This window comes from Rhinolophus sinicus, chromosome 5, assembly GCF_057876585.1.
Source record: "Rhinolophus sinicus isolate RSI-liver-muscle chromosome 5, RSI-T2T, whole genome shotgun sequence".
In the NCBI taxonomy this organism is placed as follows: domain Eukaryota; kingdom Metazoa; phylum Chordata; class Mammalia; order Chiroptera; family Rhinolophidae; genus Rhinolophus; species Rhinolophus sinicus.
Genome location: NC_142505.1, coordinates 29,572,717 through 29,596,578, shown reverse-complemented (window position 1 = coordinate 29,596,578; position 23,862 = coordinate 29,572,717). Strand labels below are relative to the sequence as shown.

General features: G+C 42.4%; 1 protein-coding gene across 2 annotated transcripts in view; it reads left to right on the top strand.

Annotated features, from left to right (window-relative positions):
* The first annotated feature begins 2,463 nt into the window (after positions 1–2,463).
* The window catches only part of PLCL2 (phospholipase C like 2), a 178,891-nt gene continuing 157,492 nt past the window's right edge, over positions 2,464–23,862 (top strand). Inside the window, exons 1-2 of one of the 2 annotated variants that reach the window (XM_074312804.2) lie at positions 2,464–2,716; positions 3,386–3,989. In XM_074312804.2, the coding sequence (XP_074168905.2) occupies positions 3,654–3,989 (336 nt within the window). In that variant the 5' untranslated portion in view covers positions 2,464–2,716; positions 3,386–3,653. Of the gene's footprint in view, positions 2,717–2,784; positions 3,070–3,385; positions 3,990–23,862 lie in introns of those variants that run through there. The other variant, XM_074312802.2, reaches the window with a different exon arrangement.

Sequence of the window (23,862 nt, the reverse complement as noted above, 5' to 3'; positions counted from 1 at the left end):
GATGGCAAGAAGTCAGTAAACAGCATCAGTGTTATTCTGGGATGGCGAAGGAAGGTTATTATGGACAAGGAAGCCTGAATAGCTCATTTTCTAGACATCAAATTAAAAATAAAAACAAATAGAAGACAATTTGGTGAAGGGTCACAACAATGAGTAAAAGCTGAGATGGACTGAAAAAAACTTAAAAGCGATAGGCTATATGTATTGCTGGCATGATGAGATATTCAGATTTTAAAAGTATCTATTGACTTTAAACATTACAAACAAATTCTTCGTCAGACTCTAACCATTAGTATACAGACATAGTAAATTGGCATAAGCACCATGGAGTTATCCAGAATGAGCATTTTATTAATGTCTTGCCTATGCTCTTACTGCCCTGCTCTGAAAATCAGTCTGAAGGAACCATTAGATAGTATTTGCTGAGGAATGACTATGATATTTTGGCTCTTTTTCTAACTCTAACTTCTATGAATTTTACAATGCCATGAAAACACTTCAGCAAGAGTTTTGGCAAAATATTTACAATTTCTTCAATAACATTGCTCACGGAATAGGAAAAATGGAAAGCAATCACTTAGTAACTGCAGAGAGACAAGCAGGAAGGAAGAGAAACAATTGCATACTACGTTGTTGGTGATGAAAAAAATCTGAGTTTAGCTATTAAAAAAGCCTGCTGGGAGCCAAGAATTGCACATGTCAGAGGAAGATGCTTCTTCCCTTCCCATCATCGTAGAGGAGAAATGGTACCTACAGTCTAGCTGTTTGTGTGATGAAGTACAGCTATGTAACATCAGCAGGCGTGTGACCAGCGACTTGTGGGAGACAAGCTCTTATGGGGATAAAAAGGAACCTGGCACAGGCCTTGGACTTCTGGCATCATTAGTTTCAGGTCTGCCAAGATACTTTGGGAAATGTTTTAATTTAAATGCCAAGTCTATTTCAACGAAGTATCCCTGGTTTGACCTGTTGGGAGTCCAGAGTGAGATGGATGGGTGCTCATTTGGGAGAACATTAGGTGAATAGATGGTGGTTTTACAAAAAGCATCCTTGAGGTTTAAATCTCTCTATATGTCCTAACTCAACTGGGGAACTCATGTAATGAGTTGCAGTTTACATGACTCTCATAGCATTTTACTAGTGATTGGTAAATGCAGGAAAGGTCAGAGATACCACCAGCCATTTATTCAAAATACCAAAGATAAAGAACTTTAGGAATAAAGGCCCAGCATCCTTTCCTCCCCCACAGCATACTCACAGGATACTATGACTGCAAATTTGATAAGGTAAATTAAGAACCTGATTTAAATTATTTTAATATATTTTTTCTGCAAAAACTATCACAAGACAAAAAAAAAATTTTTTTTGAACCAAAACTAGGGGAAAAGAAAGAAAAGGGATGGGACTGAATCAAATATTAAAACATTGTTGTCCCTTGATGTGAAAATATGTCTGTGAGAGTGTAGGCCCAGGTTGGCCAGAGATGGATAAAAGCCTGTCTGATGGGAAAAACAAAAACAAAAACAAATTAAAAAAACATGAATCCAGATCAGAAGAATTAAAACACCCCAAGAATAACATCAAGGTATTTGAAGTTGCTTCAGAGACAAGGGAGGGTATGTATATGTATGTAAAGCCCATTTCCTCAGAGGCTACTTGGTATTTGCTACAACATCATGTTAATGAAAGCAAGGTCTTTAAGTTCACCGCCCCCCCCCCCCCCCCCAGCGGACTATCAGTTTCTCCTTCGTGCCCTGCGGGAAGCGCATTCCCAGAAAAGGAAACACCCTGGTTGAAGAGCTGCTGGGGGCTAGAGAAGGGCTGGAGGCTGGAGCCAGGGAGCCGGGGGATGGAGAAGGGGTGGGGTCAGGCTGGATGGGGCCTCGGGTACCACGCTGTGAGTCTGGGCCCTGTCTAGCTCGAGGGATGGAGTTCCTGGGGAGTTAATTGCTCCGGGGAACGACATGATCAGGGTTAATTTTGGGGCCACTCTACCTGAAGAGTTGGGGCTGGAGATAACAGTGGACGACCAGAAAGAGGAGGGACTGGCTATGGTGATCTAAGTGGGATATCCTGCCCCCCAAAGATGAGCCTGACCTCGGGCGGGGCCCTTAGAGAGAGGGCTGGACTAGTCGGCATCTCTGGCAGCGGGATCAGGAAGGACACTAGAAGGGAGGGACGACAGTGATAAATCCCTGTAGGGAGACTCGAAGGGTGCAGAACAGGCTCTGTCGAGGTCCTCTGCTCCTCACTTCTCGCCGTCCGCCCACCGTCCGCCCACCCCCTCGCCCTGGCATCCTTGAAACCAGTTGAATCAATTCACAGTTCAGGAGCCCAAGATAAGGAAATTGGTTTCTGTACGTGAAATGGGGTCTGACCCACTGGGGAAGCCCAGAGGGGAATGTCCGGATGGCCTTTCCCCGAGCTGGGTGGGAGGGGAACGAGTCCCGCGCGCGGGGCTGGGGTTAGAAGGAGGCACAGCCGTCCAGCCCCCGGAGCCCCAGGACCTCCGCTCCGGGCCCCGCGGCCTGCGCGGTCCTTGCCCCTCGGGGCGCCAGGCGGGTGATTGGCAGTTGCCGCAGCTCTAGTGGGGCGGGGGTATCCGGGACTGCAGCCGCCTCCCGTCGCCGTCCGCTCGGCTTGAGGTTCCCGCGGCCGGATGACCTGGCCCCACCGCGACGGCGGCGACCTCGAGCCGGAGCCCGGGCGGCTCGCGGTGGGTCAGGAGCGGCGGGGGAGGGTCCCGGTGGCCTGTAGGGGGCAGCGCCGAGCTCGGGAGAAGACAGCCGCGGGCTGGAGTGGGTGGGTCTGGGCTACCCCCCGGCCGCACAGCAACTGTCACGGCTGGGCCGTCCCTGCCCGCCGTGCGCTTCCTCTTGGCATCTCAGGCCTCAGCGGGACCCTGGGGGGACGCGCCACGGCCGGCAAGCGAGGACCTCTGGGGAGTTGGGGTCCGGGGAGACCCGTGACGCTTCCCGTCCGCCTGGGGCCACGAGACCCTCGGGAGGCGCCTCCGCGTGGCGAGAGAGCGTAGGGGCGCCTGCGGCTTCCCCTCGCTGGGAGTCTGAGGTGGGCACCCCGGCTCCGGGGCGGGGCGTCCAGTTCCTGCGTGATGGGTGTTCCGACCCCTGGGGTGGGTGACCTGAGCCCCCGGAGAGGGAGCCCCGAGCCCCAGAGTTGGGCGCCCCGTTACCTTGGGATGGGTGCCTGGAGCCCCTGAAGTGGGCGCCCGGTGGCCCCGGGGTGGGCGCCCAGCCCGCGCGGGTTATTTTTGGCGCCCGCCGCAGCGCGTGTGCCGGGGCGTGTTTTCCTTCCCCAGGTGCCGGGAGCCCGGGCTCCACCGCCACCGGAGCTGACTTATGTCTCTCTCTCCTCTTCCCTGCAGAAATCTCCCGATAATTCTGCCGCCAAGACTTTAACTGTGTGCGAGGCGAGCTCGAAACAAACATCACATCTAAATTAAAAAAAAAAAAAAAAAAAAAGAAAGAAAGAAAGAAAAAAAGAAAAAAAAAGCGGAAGAAGCGGCCGAGGCGGCGGCGGCGGCGGCGGCGGGAGGAGGCGAGGAGGAGGGGCCGCGCACGGCGGCCCGAGGCGGCGGCGGGGACGCGGGGACGCGGGGACGCGGCTTTGTGCTGGCGGGTCGCGGGGCGCCCATGGCGGAGTGCAGCCGGGGGGGCGCCGCCGGCGGGGCCCTGCCCACCTCCCCGGGCCCGGTCCTCGGCGCCAAGGGCGCCCTGAAAGCCGGAGCGGGGGAAGGCGGCGGCGGTGGCAGCGGGGGAGGTCGCATCGGACACGGGCAGGCGCGCTGTGACAGCGGCGGGGTTTCCAACGGAGACTGCAGCCTCGGCGTGTCCGGGGAGGAAGCCCGGGCCAGCCCGGCCAAGGAACCTCGCGGCGCGGCGCTCGCTTCGACCCCCAGTCCGGCCGCCTGTCCCCTCCCCCGGGAGAGCAATTCCGGCGGCCTGCCCCGCCGGAGCAGCATCATCAAGGTAGGTGGGAGAAGGGAATTCATCGCACACCCACAACCGTCCTTGGGGTCTGTTTCCCCAGGAGGGGAGTGGTGGTGGAAGGAGGGGGTTGTAAGAGGAGCCCACTGCTAACGAGAACTACTGGTGCACGGATGTTTGGGGAGGTTGAGCCGGGATTGGATGCAAATGGCATTTGGAAAGATTGGAGAGGTGATCCTTAGTGTGCAGGGGGAGCTGTGCTCAGACATTCCCAGTTGAACTTGGGGCTGTCACCTCTCCCGGGATTGGTCTGGAATTATGGTCTGTACCTGGATGGGCAGGGCATGTTCTTCTGTGGTAGCCTAGGCTGGTAACAGACTCCCTGGTAAGGTTTCTATTGTATGTAATAGACAGTGATTATGTGAAAACATTTTCTGAAAAATCCCAGGTCGTGAACGGAGATTATTTAATAGGTTTCTTCTGATCTGTACATAGTTGTCCTTTGCAAATGGTTATACTTCGAGGCTGCAAAGTCTCTGGTCATTTAATCACACAGAGAAATAGAGTAGGGTTCTGAACATAAATGCAGATTTCCTCTTTCTTAGGCTCAAACGCGCTGAGAGATTACAATTCTGCACAATTTAATCTTTTCCTTGCTGCAGTAGGCAGGCCTCCAGTTCTGTGGAAGTTCTTTTGGGCAGTTTGCTTGGTTTTGATGTCTTTTGCATTCTGTTATTCAGCAGAAGAAAGTCAGCAATTGTTTTGTGCATTCTAAACTCAAAAAGTAATGTTAGGAACGCCTGAGTTTGTGGTGGTTTCATTCTAGTATTACATTTTGGTCTGCAGTGTAAAAAATATTTCTCATGACATGAAGTGAAAAAATAGTTGATGAGCTAAGAAGAGCAGAGCCTTAGGCAAGACCAGCTCATTCTGCTCAAGTTTGGAGCAAATATGAAAATGTTGCTTTCTGAAAATCAAGGGGTTACCAGGACAGTGAGGAGCAAAGCATATTGACAGGGCCGTACCCACTATGGCTGATAAGCGGTGGGGGAGAGGTCAGAATGGGCCACAGTGAAAAGAGTTAGCACTGGTGGTATTTGAAATTTAATTGGACCTACAGAAATCTTCTAAGTACAGTGTATCTGATAGTGTTATCATGCAGTCATCTAGTGAAATATACCACCTTGCTAATCTATGTAACAGGCAGTTGTGAAACTGCTTTTTGCTCTGTCATTTGTTTGCACAGTTTATGTCTGGGCAAAGGCACAATTGAAGCTCAAGTGTGTTAACTACTTGCAGCAGGCATTTAGAGTTTAAGGAAAGAAAAGTATATTTCTGCTGCATACCTAGCTTTTAGTGACTCACATTTTCTTTTACTCTGTAGCTTGTTTCCATGTAAATTGCTTTCAACTGTGTGTGATAATACTATTGAGTTATGTGTTATATCTGTTTTTTTTTTGTTTTTTTTTGTTTTTTTTTGGTGACTAGAGATTTGTGGTGACTTTGCTCTTAATGGAATTTGAGGTGAAAATTTCAGAGAAGATTCCAGCCTACCTAATTTTAACTCCTCTCCCTCAGTTTTCTGGAGGGGCTTGTTTTTCCATTTAAAAAAAAAAAAATTCTAACTTTATTGTGCATAGTGGGATTCACAATATAACTTAATTATAACAGCATCTGTTTTAATTTTACATTCATGGGAGATTAGGAAGAAGGATGGTTTTCCAGTATTTCTGATATGTGGAATTGAGAACTTGTTGATAAGATATCATTTCTTCTTTGAATACTGTAGAAGAACATGGGGAAATGATTATTCGGAACTCACTGGTTTTTGAATTTTTAAACTTTCAAAGATTTGTCAGTTTTTTTCTTGTTAATGAAGGCAATTGGCTTCTTATTCACAATTGTATTTCTAGATACACATTGCCAGGAACATAGTAGGACCTCAACAGATTGCTTCTTGAATAAATGGAGGAATGATAAGGACGTTCATTTTCTCTGTCAAGTTCCATTAATTTCTAAAATGAGTGGTTTTGGATTTACCAGTCTTATATCTTGTTCTTTGTCTTTTACCTCCTAAGATGAGTTGACTGACTGCTTTTTCTTGACCTCTGTTTTCAGCTTTCATTTTCTTAAATATCCTTTAAAAGTATGGAAATAGTGTTGAAAGTTGATCAAGCCTGGATTATAGGAAAGGGACATGCTACAATTAGGTAGGAAACTAGTTGGTATGTTTCTCCTTGAATTGGTGCCTCGAAGAATGAAGATTTTAGAAATTTAGTGTGGTATTTTCTAAAGACATAACAGCATCAAAACAATATCTTGGTAGAATAAAGAGATCTTTAACATCAAATGTCATATAGCAATGAAGAGTGCACAGACATTTTTGTCACATGAATGTCAGAAATTATATTTCTCTTGTTAAAAAAATAATAAAAAGCTCAGCAAAAGCCCATATGAAAAAAACAATAGTGATATCATTCCTTAATTTCCTTGTGCTCTTTTTTTAATATAAGGGATGTAATAGTAGAGGCAGGAGTAGGTTAGTAAGCCAGGTGATAACTGGGGACCTGAGGGAGTGGTGGGGAGTAAATGCTAGCGAAGGAACAGAGGCCAGAATTTACGGGGTTGCATTAGCTGAAATGTTGGGCTTGTGAGCTATGCCTGTTTCTTAGCTTCCATCTTCATTACAGCCTTGACATCCCTCTCAGATGGGGATCCCCAAATCTGTGTGAGGAATAACAGCCTAAATGTAATCAACAGTGGGCAAAGAAAGGGAACTACTGCAGAGGTGCTGGACATATGCACAAATATACAGTGAGCTGACCAGAATTCTATTCCTCATTTAAAATAATTTCTTTTGAACTCCGTCTGTTTTGTAAATATGGTGTTAAGTAAGAAATTGTAAAACTGCATTTCTGCCAAAGTAGGTCTATACTAAAAGAGCTCCTTGGTTATGGTAAGACTGTGGATGCAAATTGAGAGTAAGCAGCCTTGTAGAACCTTTTACAAATACCTTGAGAAGACAAATAAATCATCACCAGATTTTTCTACTTTCCCTTAATTGATGCTACACTTTTTAGATTATTTATCAAGGCCCGTTACTAGATTTTTAAGGAAGGAGCTATTATGTTTGTCATTTTGAGTAATCTAGTAAACGAAAACATCACTTTCATTTTCTCTTTCCATATTTCATTTCATCACATCATTCAATACAATGCACGCTTTATTTTGAACCAGTTAATTTGGTTAGTTTAGATGGCATCCATTTTTTACAAATAGTGCAATCCATTAATTCAAGAGTTTGGCTGACAAAATGAAGTAGCATTTTTAGGCCTTAGGTTTCTTTTTAATTTTGGAAATAAATGAAGTTAAAATGTCTGTATATTTGGATGGTTTATTTTAATCCAAACTAATTGAATATTTTAGTTGGTGCTTTTAAAAATGTGGTATAATTTGAATAAAGAAAAATTCACTCTTGTTTGTGTCCAGTTCTATGAGATTTGACAAACACACACAGTCATGTAACCACCACCACAATCAAGATACAGAACAGTTTCATCATCTCAAAAAATGACCCCAGGCCTTTCGTAGTCTTTCCTTCCTCCCATCCCCAGACCACGGCAACCTTTGATCCTAGGCACTTTTTTTTAATGACTAGAAAATATAGCCATTGCTTTATTTTGGTAGTTAAAAGTAACAACAGCAAGCACCATTTATTAAACACTTACTATATGCAAAACACATGAAAAGTGCTTAACATAATTCTCTGACTTGGTCCTTTACCAAACACATAGCCTGAAGAAAATTAGAGTTCAGAGAGGTTAACCCCTTGCTCAAGGTCTTGGAGCTGGTGGTTGTACCCGACTTGGGTATGGCTGTACTCTGTTGCACCCAAATTATACTGGCAGTTTTAAATTGTCTGTATAATTAAGGTAGCCTTGGTAATTTGGAACATCGAATGTGATTTTCCCCTTTAAACGTAGGGGACATTGGAGGGGGAAAAATAATCTCTATTTCTTCTGGCAGAAGACGTTGACAGATAATATCACCAGGCAGCTGTTTAGTCACCTGTTGTGGCTGCTTGACCAGAGCCTCTAGCTTCATGGGGGCCAATGGTTTGACCTTGCCCAAGGTGGCAACCCTTATTTTTCTTAACATCGTTATTGGCATTATCATAGTACTCTGTGTAGGAGAAACACTTTTATTACCTTTATGCCAACGTATGTCTTCATGTCTTGATGCTAAGCACCCCAAGTTGGGGAATAAGCAGAATTTTTGCATTTGTTATACATATTTGTACAAAATAATAAAAATGTACATATGAATATTGTACTGACCCATGGTGTAAATAAACTAGACTCCTTGCAGACAAAAGCTGAGCTGTATTTATCAGTTCTGCACCAATAACAAGCGCTTAGTAACTGTATTTTGAATTGGATCTTAAATATAATATCTGTGTTTTGACTTTAGACTTTTTTTTTTTCTTAAATGGTTGGGAAACGAAAACTCCATGCCCAGAAAACTTCTGGCATATCATAAATAGTAAACAGATAGTGACTGGATAACAAAGTGAATTTGTCTGGAAGATAGGCAGCCTGGATCATTTGGGCCAGAGAAATCTAATGGCCACTCAGCAATTCTCCACTTCACTTTGTACTAATGCATTTTAGGCCACACAGATAACTGTGGAAAGGCCAGGGCATGGGACTTTGTCTCAGCCCACTCAGAGAGCTTTTATCACAATCCAGCGTTCAGTTTTCAAAAGTCATCAGAGGGTATTCATTTCTATACCTTAAAAACTGCTTGCCCCCTTTTGCTTTTTCTCTTCCCAGTTTTGCAGTGTCTCCTCCTAACAGTTATGTTTGACTTGGGTTGTTTTACACTAGATCCAAATAGACAACTGATAGGAAATTGTTCATTTTTTCATTGCTGATCTCAGCCACTCAAGTTATTTCTTAGAATGCTCTCTCCCAGAACCGCTTAAGTTCCTTTTATAGTTCTGTGTGCTCTGTAAGGGGTCTAAATTAGACTGTTCTTTTTCTTCTTTTTTTTTTTTTTAAATGCTTACGTTACCCATGCCTCAGTATTCAGCAAATTCAGGCAATGTTATTTACAGCCTAAATGTAGATGTAAATGAAGTATGAACATTCATATTTTCTCTTCAGACTTTATTTTCTACATTCATGTCCAAGAATAGTTCCTTTTTTAATACTAAGTTTTGGCTGTCATTACTTATCTATCCGACCTCTGGATTACATTAGCTACCTTTTTATTTTATATTAGGATTCTGTAGTGTAGGGGATATTCAGATATTTTAACAAGTGAAACTGTGTTTGCAAGCTGCCTGACCAGATTTTTTCTACTGACAATAGTGGTGAATCGAGAGGGTTGTACTTGGCATAAGTGTCCCCTTAGTAGTGACTCAAACTCAAAGTCGGCCCCAGGACGTCTCAGTAGTACCTGTTTTCCTTGTGTCAGAATAATTCCATAGCTTTAGGTTGCTCAAAGTATATAATTAATTACATTGAGCTTTAGAGACAATTATACGAATGGTCTAGCCCGCTGGCAGGACACTTGGCACCTATTTCCAGTAGCAGAGGAGGGCAGGTGGCTAGGCCCTGCTGGCCACTAGTGGTCATTAGGCAGGGTAATTAGACAAAACTTATTCTAGCTAATAATCTCAGCTGGGCTATACCCTGGGGTCTTCTGTTGCTCTCAAGCCACATGTTGAATGTCTGGATTATTGAGGAGGCAGAATGCTGGTGAGAAAAACAGAGGGTGTGGAATTCAGTGCTTGGATCAGATTCTGGCTCCCTTTCTTCCTTTCTGTGTGACCTTGGGCAAGATTTTTAAGTCTGTGTGTCTAGTTACCCCGTCTCTAAAATGGAGAGAATAAAAATCCCCCCTATAGTGTTGTCGTGATGATTAAATGAGATGATGTGTGTGAATATTCAGAGCAGTATATGCACGTAATAAACACTCAATAAGCAGTACCTAGTATGTTTGTTTTTCTGATTTTTAGTTTCTCTTATTTAGAGTTTATTCTGAGATGAGCAAACTCATTTAACTCCATTTGAGTTGGAGGTCACTAACATTACCATGCCCATTTTGGATGTTTTGTCTTTTGAAACATGCAGAATGTACCCAGAGAAATTTCTCGAAACATATTCTAAAGATGCTTTCAAGAATTATTTGTTTTCATGCCATTTTAAATCTGAAGCTTCAGTACAACTATGCACATATCTAAATAGCCGCAGCTAAATGGTCAGAGGATTTTATTAAACTAAGCACGTATATGTCTTGATTTCCCTGGGCAGTTTAGATCTATACCTTTCGTCCTGACACAATTATTAATAGTGCCTTCTTTCACTCTCAAAAGCATCCTGTTTTGGATGTTAAGTGATATGGCCGCTGTACTTACCTGCTTTTTACAAACTCTGTGTTACGTGCGGGAGCCCAGTGAGACTGCTCTTTGCCTAAGCTTAGCCTTTATGTTTTACGCCTCTCATTTCTCAGTTTGGAACGCTTTTCTTCTCTCAGTCACCTTCAAGGTCTGTCTTCCTCAGTTAACCACCTCTCAGAATGAATTGTTTCTTTCTCTGCCTTCCAACCACCACTCTCACTGTATCTCTATACAGCCACGTTTCCTTCTGCCACATAGGTAACTTTTCTTATTCCTTGAGTTTATGAAAACATCTAGTTTAATGTGTGTGGAAAGCATGTATTTAAGTCTATACTTGTTGAATAGATGTGTGAATGGATGAATAAGTAGACATGAATGGCATAACTTTTGATAGGAGTTTGATGACGATGTCAGACTTCAGCTGATTTTGGTTGGAATATAAAATTCAGTGGGCTGTGTACTTCAAAGAAGAAATTTATTTCACATGCATAATTTTGGAAACACTCAATCAAACGGAAGGAAATACCTTTATTTAAAGTTGGAATTTGGTTGGTTCCAGAATTGTTCTGCAAGATGTTAATATAAATGATCTGTCTCTTTTGTGCCCCTGAAATAAGAGTAGACCTATGAAAATTTCTTTTGATTTATGTTCTGCTATCAAAGTTTAAAAAGCATGGTGAGAAAGCTTACTGTTTGTTAAAGCATTTAATCTCTTTGCTGGTATTTGGTTTAAGTGATACCTGTAGTTTTTGCTTGGTTTGTTTCTTTTTAAGGAAATAAATTACTTAAACTTTTGTTGTCATTAACATTGGATTGTCAAAAGATATTCATTGGGAGTGCTTTAGAATTAATAAAAAAGAATATAAGTAAGGAATATAGAGTACTAATAGGTGGAGTTGTAGAAGTAGAATCGTTAATCCCTGAGCACATTTTGTCACATGATAGAAATTCTACCTTTGGTTGCAACTCGAGGATTGAGTATAGAAGAGTTACTAAGAAATGCTTTGTATGCATTATATCACCAAGTCTCACCACAACCTCTAAGGAGACATTATCATTCCCTCTCCTCAAGGTTAGGGAGTTTACAAGCAAGGTCACAGGGCTGGTACAAGGCAAAGCTAGCATTCAGACCAGGTCTGATTGACTTGCAAGCCTCCTCTTTGAGCTGCTCCATTGCCCTCTTCCCACTTCATCTTCTGAAATGTGTCTTTGACTTTTTCCTTTGTTTTCCTTCTTGCCCAAGCTATTCTGGCTTCTTGGTCTTAGCATTTCTACCAGCCCTTCAATAGATGGTTGATTTTTAATGAGGAAAGTGATCTTTTGAGGCTGAATCTTGGAATGAAGCCAACAGATGCTTAATCAACAGCCAATGCTGTAGTCCTGTCCACCATTTCTGTCTGGTCCACAACCCAGAATTTTGTTCTTTTCCTCTTCACATTCCTTTGATGGATTTAAAAACTTCTGAGGAGGGTCATTTTCTGTGTCTGTTTCTTTTTTTTAAAACAAAAAGTTGAGTTACAAAATATACTTTTTAGGGTCCTGAAAAGTAAAGCACGTAATCATTAGTAACAATTTGTTTTTAGGTGAGCTTTTTCTGGTAGTATCTATCTGTATTATTGTTTTGGAATTGTCAAATAATTATAAAACTATAATGTGTTAATACATATCACTATGAGCTCAGTATTCAGGTATCTTCTTAAAGTATGCTAAATATACCGATTTGGAAATCGCTAACATTAACACCCCAGAAACCAAGCAGCTGGATTTAAAAGTGATTAATAATGTAGGTTCATGGGATTTTTTAGAACAGAAAGAGATCATGTACAATCTTTTAGTAATTAGAGATACACGAGGCCATACTGATTAGTACATTTAGCTCCTAGCTATGGTTGAGTTCATTTATTTGCATATTAGCATAACAGAATTGAAAAAATAGTTATGTAATATACTGCAGTATGTGAGTATTAATAGAACAAGATGTGGTCTTCCAAACAGCTATATTTGAGAATTTGTTTTTTGCTATAGATAGCCACATGTGTACACATGCTACACTTGTACATTCATATACTCTGAAGACTTTGTTTATAAATAGTAAAGATTAAGAGCAAATCAAGTAATGTAGTGGTGGGTTAACATAAGTCCTGTCTTGTGAGACTGATGAGTAGCAGGTGTCTGCTGTCTAAATTGAAAATGCCCAGGAAGGGGCAGGCTGTTTTTTATAAGCATTGCTGATGAAGCCTCTGTTGCTGTTGACCAATTAGTGTGGTCACAGAGGGATAAGTGACCTCGTTTGCAGCTGCCATTAGAATCACAAGCCATACGACTCTCTCCATATGGTTTCCTGCTACCTTTTATTTTCCATCTTCCTTCTAAGCTCTGATATCCTGTGGGCATAATAGATGTAATTTTTCAGATATTTAGTATGGTTTGATGTTTATTCTTGAAGGACGTAGTATGTTGCTTAGATTTTTATTTCTATCAATCCATGCTAATAGATAATATTAATACCATTGAATTATTCAGATGCTTTCATATTAGAACTAGTAGAATTCCTCATATAATATCAGTTTTAAGGATGTGTTTATCTTTGGAATTTTTTATAATTTGTTGAAAGATCTGTATGCTCTTTCAAGTCTTTCTCTGGCCTATGCATATTCCCATAAATGTTTTTCTATATATAAAAAACAACATTAGAGTGGAATTGCTGTGTCATAGGATATGTATATATTCAGCTTTAGGAGATATTGTCATGTGATTTTTCTACTTAACTAGCTAAACCAATCTACACACCCACCATGTTATGGTTAATGTGAGTTCTAGTTGCTCTAAATGCTTACTGGCACTAGGTATTGTTTTTTGATTGTGACCATTTTGATGGTTATGTAATGGTACCTTACTGTGGCTTTAAGGTTGCATTTCCCTGATGACAAATGATATTGAGCACCTTTTCATATGTTTTATTGGGCATTTGGATATTCTCCTTTGTAAGATACCTGTTCAAGTCTTTTGCCCATTTAAAAAATGGTTTTTATTTCTGTTAAATGGATTGTAGGACTTCTTTACCTTTTCTGGATGCATATGTATTTGTATACATATGTGTATGTATGACTCATATGTATATACATATACACACACGTATGACTATGTGTATATGTATATATATGCCTACTTTCTAGTATATGACTTATCTTTTCACTGTCTTAAATGGTATCTTTTAATGAATAACAATCCTTAATTTTAGTGAAATTCAGTTAATTAATAATCAAGTATCAATTATCAAGCATTTTCTTTTATGGTTATTATTTTTGTGTGCTGTTTTAAAAAATCTTTTCTTAGCTTAAGACTATGAAGATATTCATTTATTTAATTTGTACAACCTTCACTTTTTACATTTAGATCTACAGTCTATCTGGAAATTATTTTGTATATGGTATGAGGTAGGGGTCAAGATTTTCTTTCCATATAAATAGCCAATGAATTAACTCAGCACTATGTATTTGAAAATACCATTTCCCCCCAATGCACTGCACTGGCCATTTGTTGTAAATGAAGTGACTGTATATGTATGGGTCTGTTTCTGGAATGTTTGTTTCATGAGTCTCTTTGCCTATCCTTGTGTTCATACCATCCTATCTTACTAGTTATGTACCAAACAGGTGTTATTCACCTATTTGTATATTAAAAGATATACATATACAAGAATGCTTATAGCAGCATTAAGTGTAACAGCACCAAACTGGAAACAACCAAATGTCCATATTATAAAATAGCGTATCATGCAATGGAATACTATAAAGAAAAAAAAAAGAACAGATGACTGGTACATGTACCACTCTAGTGTCTCAAGCATGCTGTTGAGGGAAAGAAACCCGCCACAAAAGAATACGTGTTATATGATACCATTTATACAAAGTTCAAAGATAGGCAAACTAATAAAACATTCACAAACACGTGAAACATCTTTTTTGCTACAGTGGAGCACTTCTGGTGTGGTGAGACCCGATAGAGTCCTGAGCTGAGTGATGGTGTGGAAAGCCCGTGGAGGGAAGGGCAGCTGCGTGGAATAGCAAGAAGTCTATGTTTCCTGGGCTGTACTGAAGACACGCGGAGCTGGGCTCGGGTGGGAAGTGGACACAATAGCGAAGGCTGTGTCAGTCATTGGAGTCATCTTACACTGCTGTTGTGATTGCTGGGAGTTTTTATGAGTTGCTTGGTGTACTTGTGAGTGTTTTAATCCCTTCAGGTGCACTCAAAGGGTTTAATATTCGAAAGTGCGCTGCTCATACAAAGCTTTGAGAACGACTCATTTGTGGAGCACCTGTTCTCTGTGGGACAGTTTTCTAGATGACGCTGTTTGGCCTCAAGAGTAGTCAACAAACAGAAACCAGTTATCCAGGTCTGTAGACAAAAAGCGGAGTCATTTAATTACTATTGAGTAGCAATATACCTAAGATTCTAGGTGGTCAACCTAGAGTTTTAGCTCTACTGAGCACTTACCTTGTCCCCTCTAAATATTCTTTCAGGTGGGGAAAACACCAAATATTCAAATGGGTCATTTTAGGACACACCAGAATTGCCTGTATTCGAAAACATAATAATGTTCAGATTGACTTCAGTCCAATTAAATTAGAATTTCGTGTGTGTGGGTGGGGGAGGAGGGGCGGTTCCTGAAGCACCCTGGGAGATTTTAAGGTGTAGTCGGGATTAAGAACAGTTGTGAAACCTTTCTCATATGTTGGGTCATTGACTGCCCCCTTCAGCTCTGTTAGATATCAGGGAACAAGCAGCTCCCGAATCCTGCAGGTGACAGGCGGTTGGTGATCCTGTGGCTGATCAGGTGCAGGGGGTAGGGTTAAACCTTCACCTGCCTCACTGGAGCTTTTTCTTCAAGGAGCTGAGTTGCCCTTTTTTTGAAGGGATATAAAATACTGATAAAAGGGGAACCGATTCTTAATTACATTTGGAGAAATAGATGTTATATGTGAAAATGATGGTATGCCCTGTGTGCTAATCATGGTGCCACAAGGATGTAGTTTTGATCCAGGAAAAGGATGTGTTGTGTCAGTTCCCAAATAGGCCCTGGGTTGGTTATTTGGAATCTTGTCTACCTGGGTTAATCATCACGGGGTAGCCGATACGTCCTGCTCCATCTCTTGGTTCTTTCCCAGCCCTGACAGAGAAAAGACATCTGTGTACCCATGACATTCTGCAACAAGGAGGAAGAAGTTTCCCAGGAGGGATAGTTTTTAGAAAGAACTAACTTGACTGAAGCATGAGCGTTATTTCTAGAGAGAGGTTATTGCACTTTGCTGAATGGAGTCCTCACATTTCTTTTAACCACCTCAACTTGGGCTCAGGTGGCAACAAGTAGCAAAAATGCTCTTTACTCATGGAAGATTATAAATCGACATTTGCCAGACAGGTATCCATTTGTACAGGAAATTTGTGCTGAGAGGAATCAATCTGGTGATGTTTCAGGGTACCGCATTACGGCGCGCTGACAGTCTGGGTTGGTATGCCATGACCTTTGGGTGAACGTCTACTTTCTCAATGCCGTACCATTTTCCCCTCGCCACACAGACCCTTGCGGTCAGGAGGAATGACCACTGCATTCCCAAAGCATCTATAAAAATATTTTATTGCCTACAAAGCAGTAACATGAAAATATCAGTGTTTCTTATTCCCAGTCGTGGTTACTTGGTGTGTATTCTTTCCTTCTCAACTTGGTTGCTCTGTTAGCAGATCATCAATAATCACGTTTATTCTTTTAGGTCACTTTCCTTTCTCTTCCAAATTAACCTGGGGGGAATCTTCCAGCAGAGAAACTTGTGTCCACTTATTCTAGGTTGGGTTGAGGAAGAGATGTGACCTGGTGGGAAGGCTGAGTCTTTGGAGACTCTGGTTTCTAGAGGCTGGAGGAGTTACCCACACTTCACCAGTAGAAAAGTGTTCTTAAGCCTTCCTGATCGTGACTGGGGCTCACTTATTAATACATATATCTTTAATAGGTAGTTTTGTTTGTTGTCAATGTGAGGCATAGTGGAAATGAACTTTAATATTCTTTGAGGAGAAAGTCTACCATCTTTTTGTGAAAATTGAGCACCCAGTGATATTGACAAGCGAGAAATCAGAGAGGTTTTCTTTCCTATATAATTAGAGAGCTCTTCTTACCCATCTTCTTTGTTAGGGAAGTAAGTATTGTTGAAGAATATTTTTAAATAGTTAAAAAGCCCTTTGTCCCAAAGAATAGCTGCCATTGATGAATGCTCCCCTGAGGGGATTGGAAGCAAGAAAGTGAAACAAAGTGAGAGAAATAGGACACATGGCACTCTGCTGTGCTCCTTACTTAGAAGTGGATAAGAGGCTTCCTCTCTGTGGCAGCCCTGACCTTGGTGCATTTATCCTGCTGCCCTCATCATTACTAGGTACCAAATAGTTACCAGGTAAAACAAGGAGGCCGATGGCTTAGAAGGTGTCACCAAAATAACACGGCATGATAAATCTCCTCTCCCCAGATAGAATTTAGTAACTCTTAGGCCCTTCATTCCTAGGAACATCAGGGGCCATTAGATTCATAAAGTATGCTCCAAAAGAGCACTTGCATCCTTTTCCACACCAGGCTACGGAGAGAAAACGATAGACTTGTACAGCCAAGTTTGAGGAGTTTGCTTGTGGTTACAGGCCTCACCCAGCTACGGTGAAGGCAGCGATGGAAGGTGGGGGGTGGCAGGGATCAGTGTCGTGGCCAGCCTGTAAGCCACCGGTGGCACACTGATTAGGAAGCTGTGCTTTAAAAGTGCTGGAGAGGAGAGCAGAGGTGTAAGGAAAGGTACAGTCAGCTCTGAAGTGCCCTGCACCTCTCGCTGTCGAGGCGATGCCCTCCATAACACAACTCCAGTGGTTAGTTGAAGCTTGGCCCCAAGACATACCATGGAGCCACTGTGCACACAACAGCAGACAGGTTAGCCTGGCTTATGGATGTGAGAACTGAACATCTGGAGTGAGAGGAACAGTCAAGCACTGTATGCATGGGAGGGCCGATTTTGTATATAGAGAGGACTGTAAATCTAGCCTTTGGCTTTCTGCTTATCTGAATGAAGCAGACCATTGGGGTCATGTTTAAAACCAACAAGAAAGGAGTCTCCAGTGGGCAGGAAGGATGAATTCCCTAGATTCTCTGCAGAGGTTCAAACCCAAGATGTGGGGAGTTATGGGCTGTGATTTAGGGTTTGTGCCTCTGCTTGACTGAAATATGAAATATCGAGAGGTTTCTGCTTTCTCCTTTGGTATAAGAAGTACAGGAATTCTTGTCTGCCAGATTTCTTATGTCTTTTGGATACCTGGGTGAGTACTTTTTGCATAACCGATGTTATAAGTGAAGCCTTCATAAATCTTGGGAGGATCTATTTGTCTGAATGATTCAGTTTTTGCTATTTTACTGTTGATTCAATTCTTTACATGAGAAAGATCTGGGCTGTTCCTGTAAGGTTGCTCATAAATCTATTAAACTACTTGCTCTCCTGCCCCCAAAACCCTAACAAAAAACTCTACCTTATTTTAAAGGTCACATTTAATTTTTCCCCCTCTCTGATCATTAATAATTTAAAATATTTTCAATACTCCCTGCTCCACTTTATTTGAATATCATGTTTTCGTTTCATATTTTGAATTTGGTTTACTCTGCCTTTGGTTTACCTACTGTTTCAATTGAAATGCTTAACCCCAGGTCCTGTGCGTTTTCCCCCCGTCAATCATTTTTATTGTTTTTCAGCATTGTGAGCTGGTGGGTTGGTATGATTGTTTTAGTCACTACCAGGATAAAGCCATTGAAGTCGTAATCTCAGAGTCTTGAAAGGTTCAGTTATGAGGTAGCAGTGACTGTGATACTAAAGAAAATAACCTACTTTTTTTTTTCCAGACAAAGGTAAAAATTCAGAGAAGAATTCAGGAAGTCTCTTAAGGCATTAACAATTTACATATAGTTATTTGTGTATTTTTAATACTTTTCAGTGGGCTTGAAAAGGCAATAACATTTTTAATTAATGAAATTACACTATTGTTTTCTCATAGAGAGTATCCAATTGAAGACAGAAGATTTGAACTTTATATCTAGCTTGTATTAGTATTTTGACTTTTAAGAAAATCAGTTAAACTCTTTATATCTCACCATATTCTCCATAAGCTGAAATAAAGCTATATATTTATCTGCTCATATCAGTAGGATAATCATCCTAATGGTTTAAAAGAGGTTTAAAACTCCAAAAGCAACATGTCATGTAAACATAAAATGGTGGTAACACTACTTCATAACCAAAGGAAAAAAAAAGGGAAAGTTCCTCTGTATGCTACTAACACCTCGTATTTGCATAGGTCTTTAATCTCTACAAGGCATTTTAACAACCCAGTTTACTCTCACAGTTATCTTGTGCTGTGGACATGATCAGTGGCCCCCATTTTATAGGTGAAAAAGTTGAGACCTATGTGTACAAAAGTACACATAGTCTCACAAAATGTTAGCAAAGTTGAGCCTTGGACCCAGGTCTCCTACTTCTAGTCCAGTTCTCTTTTCATTCTCTCCTCCATTCAGGTACCTTCACACATTTTATACGTGTAAATTGGGAAGGTGACACTTCATTCTTTACCCACTTAATTAACAAGGCACAAAAATAGAAACCCAGCATCGTGAAAAGGTAATCTCCGGGCAGCACCCATTTGAGGTGGTGAATTGTCTGGCTGGCTGAGACACCGAAGAGCTGTTTTTCTGCTGTGAAAGGAACTGAACTGTGATGCCTTGAACATTTGTCTCTGGTCCACTATTATTTAGAAAAATTAACTGCTTTGCTGCTTATTTTGATAAGGCGAACCATCTGTATGGCCTTGAAGTTAAAAAAAAATTGTATTTTTGCACTAAATTTATTTAGCAAGTCAGACCTGTTTGTCATTCCAGTGTTGCTCCTGGCCACTCTGGAAGCCACCTGTTGCTTTCAAGGTGCTGCTGCTGAGTGACGGAGGCCCCCTCAGAATGTGGGGGCTGTGTCGTGCCAGCTTGCTGGGGCAGTCCTTTTCCCGTGGCAAGGTGACCCAGGAGGAAACGGGTGGAGGAGGACAGGGTCGCAGGCTGTTCTCCTCTGAGCCAGGGAGCTTTGCAGAGAGGAAGATTCCACTCTGTAGTCCAAATCTGCCTCTCTGACTCTAGGTGGGCAGTGCCCACACAAATGGTTTACTGTTGTCAAGACAATCTGTGGCTGTCACCTCCTCCTCACCATCCTTTGCATACGGTCAAACCTCTTGCTTCTTAGAGAAACCTCTCAGCCATTGCCTTGAGACTTATACACCAGTCCTGCCTCTGTTACAGGAGGGGGTTTGCCTCTCTTCCCCACTATTTCTGTGCTCCAGATCCCATCTTTTTTCTTCTGTATCTTTAACTTCTACTTCTGTGCTTATGTCTCCCCCATCAGCATATAAACATGCTTTGAACAACAAGAAAGATAAAAAACAGGTCTTTAAAAAACAAGAAAGAGGGGCTGGCCTGGTGGCTCAGGCAGTTAGAGCTCCATACTCCTAACTCCGAAGGCTGCCGGTTCGATTCCCACATGGGCCAGTGGGCTCTCAACCACAAGGTTGCCGTTTCAACTCCTCAAGTCCCACAAGGGATGGTGGGCAGCGCCCCCTGCAACTAAAATTGAACAGGACACCTTGAGCTGAGCTGCACCCTCCACAACTAAGATTGAAAGGACAACAACTTGACTTGGAAAAAAAAAAAAAAGACCTGGAAGTACACACTGTTCCCCAATAAAGTCCTGTTCCCCTTCCCCAATAAAATCTTTAAAAAACAAAACAAAACAAGAAAGAGAGTGATAACCTTTCCTCCTCCCTCTTCAACTGTATTGTGAAAGAGGAGCCATGACCGTCTGCTCCATTTCCTTTCCTTCCGTTTTCTCCTCCACCATTTTCCACCAGTGAAGACCATCCAGGCTCACCGGGCCACACAGTTAATGGGCCTCCTTCCCTTACTCTAGGCCACATCCTGGGCAGCGTTTCCACACCATAGCTGCAGTTAACTATTCACTGATGAGTCTCCAATTGATGTCTCTAGGTTGAATTTGCCCTCTGAGCCCAAGATGCAGCTGTCTACTCAGCATCCCTTTAGCACATCACCGCACATCTCACTGCAATGTGTTAATTCCAACCTTCCCCTCCTTATCCTGTTCCCACCCTCCATCTGGTCCTTTTCTGGAGCTGTTTAGTTCGTCAAATGGCATCACCATCCATTCTCCTTTCTTTGTGGTCAAAGAATCAGTCTGGATGAAATACTTTTTTTTTAAGGAGTTGGAAAGCTTAGGAAATTATAGCAAGTTCTTTCATAAGAAAAATGCTTGCACTTACCTTTTTATTGTTTTTAAAGAAATGGTGAGCTCTGCTGTATATTGCTATTAAAACTGGGCGAGTGCATGATTTCTATAGCAAGAACATGGGCTGAATTGAATTCAAGTGATTTAACTCTTAAGTATAACTTTCTCTGTAATTTTCACTCTAACCTGGTTTGGAGGGAATCATACAAATGTTTAGGTATTCATGTGCTTCTACCCTCAACCTCCACTAATCTTGGAAAGTCTCTTATCATTATTTGCCATGCATTGGTTCACTTAAAATTGCAAAGCCAAATTTAATTGGTATCTGGCTCAGAAATATTTGTTTCTTTCAGGAAAGGTGTTATAAGTTAGGAACGGGCATATTTGTGAGCCAGAGAGGGACGATTTTTAAGCATTTTGCAAAGGGGTTTCTACAAAAGCATTTGTTTTCTTTTAAGGATTTAGTGTGGAGTCTAATCGTCGTTTAACGAGGGCAGTAGCTCTTATTCTGGGATCCGTGATTTATAGCTTTTTCCTCCTTGATTTCTTTTCTGTTACTTTGAAATTTGTTTCTGTGGAAAAAAAAAGTGATTTTTTTTGTGCCAAAGATATTGCTCAGCTGTTTGCTGCAGGTGTCTCAGGTGGGCTGGAACGACAATATGCATGGTCTGGGAGTCATCACTGGAGCGCCCTTCACGTTGTGAATCTAATTTAATTCCCTATCGATAGGTACTGAAGCAGGCCTATTCTGTCGTATGATCATGTCATAAGAGCTGTCCAGCTCTTCTTATATTGGAAAATGCTAAAGACGGCAGTGTACATGGAGCTCCAGCCCTTTAATTTTACTTTTGTCGCTGAATGTGGTGAGGCACAAAACACCTATGCTGGTGGTACAGTAAAGTTCTTGCCAATGAAAGTGTAGAATCTGTAGGAGTTCTGCTGAGCCCAGCAGCAGGTACTGAGCTGTGTAAGACAGGGCTGTGAAGGTTCAGCAAGGTTGTATGTCACGTGGCCAGGTGGGAGAAGCCACGGCTGGTGGCAGAGACCCGGGCAAGCTTTATTTCAGGGAAGTGCTCAGGTTGGCTTTGTGACTGAGTATAGAAGGAAAGAACTGAAGCAGTTTATTTAATGTGGCACCATCCACTCAAGGTTGCTGACACAGGGCTCTTCAGCGTGTACCTGGGTGAGCCCATTGGCATTCTTCATTACAACCACCTGATGGTTTTTGTGTGTTTTTTAAAATATTTTAATGGGGAAGGGGAACAGGACTTTATTGGGGTACAGTGTGTACTTCCAGGACTTTTTTCCAAGTCAAGTTGTTGTCCTTTCAGTCTTAGTTGTGGAGGGCACAGTTCAGCTCCAGGCCAGTTGCCGTTGCTAGTTGCAGGGGGCGCAGCCCACCATCCCTTGCGGGAGTCGAACCGGCAACCTTGTGGTTGAGAGGATGTGCTCCAACAACTGAGCCATCTGGGAGCTCAGTGGCAGCTCAGCTCAAGGTGCTGTGTTCAATCTTAGTTGCAGGGGGCACTGCCCACCGTCCCTTGTGGGATTCTAGGAATCGAACTGGCAACCTTGTGGTTGAGAGCCCGCTCTCCAACCAACTGAGCCATCTGGGATACAGCTCAGCTCAGGGTGCCGTGTTCAATCTTAGTTGCAGGGGGCCGAGCCCACCATCCCGTGCGGGATTCGGAGGAGTCGAACTGGCAACCTTGTGGTTGAGAGCCCACTGGCCCATGTGGGAATCAAACCGGCAGCCTTCGCAGTTAGGAGCATAGAGCTGCAACCGCCTGAGCCACCGGGGTGGCCCCACTTGATGGTTTTCATCTGTGTGTGTATGTGTGTGTGTGAAATTTCAAACAATTCATCTTTTGTGATCTCTTATTGGAAGGTGCAGTGACCACGGCTGTCTTTGAAATGTAGAGCTGTGATGGTAAGAAAATCTGGACCCCACGAAAGAGGAAGCATCTGGACATGGGGCAGCTGATCTGGCTTCTCTGCTTTGGTGATAAAAGTCCCATGTGTCGTGAGAACTTGCAGCTTTCTGTGTCCCTGCCCAGTTTTGTCAAGCCTGCCAGCCAGTAATCCTAAAAAAAGCTTTTGATGCCTGCAAAGTTATCACTTTGGCGAGAGCCATGGCCATGACTTTCACTCCTTAACCTTTTAACGCGATCTTGACAAAACATGGGAGCAGACTATGGATTTCATTTGGTTAACACTGAGGGCCAATGTAAGAAGAGTGTTTGAGACACACATGTGTGTTTTAAGAAAGGGAAATCCTGTTTTCATGGGGAAGAGTTCCTCGATGGGTTGGCATATTAGGTGGTTATCTGGTCCTTTGAGTGAGGTCTGTCTTTCCGTTCAAGACTTTGCCATCACCATGCTGGATGCTGCTGGAAAACTAGGAGTGCTTTTGCCCAGATGCCATCGTGGAAGCACAGCCTGCAAGCAGGTAACCAAGTATATCTGCTGGCCAGAATCAGTGACACAGTCGTGGCAGCGTCTTTGCAGGCAGAAGCCCATATACTCCAGGAAATAACACTTGAAAGTTATTTTGGTTCCGACAACCTTACACTGAGTGCAGACCGAATCCCCTCCATGACACAGACAGCAGCGGCGGTGCTAGCCTTGCTACCGACGGCCCCATGGTGCACTCACAGGGAGTCACGTACAGGGAATGGATCTGGAAGAGGTTTGGGGGACTTTCACACTCCTTCACGCAGCCTGTCCTCGCCTGCTGGCAAAGGGGGCTGTGATTCCACTTGCCACTACTTGTCTTTCATCGTTAAAACAAAATCTAGAAGTCAAAACTGATTGACTATCAAAGACCAGGACCCAATTTCAACTTCTGTATCAAAGCAATGTACCTGTCTTCTAATTGGAATTTTCTTTTAGTATATAGTATACTTGTGTTTTGTGTGCACTACTTAGATTTATTTCAATTTTTTTTTTTTAGAAACAGCCAGTTAATTTTTGCATTTGAAATGAATTTGAGAGGCATTATTATTTATAAAATTTAAAAATCTTCTATGTGAAGGAAATGAATTTCCAGTGATGAAATTACTTTATGCAGAATTTTGTGGGTATGTGCATATGTTTCTGAGACGTTTTCTTCAGATTTCCAATGACCTCTGAAATTTAAAAAAACACTAATTTGATTGAG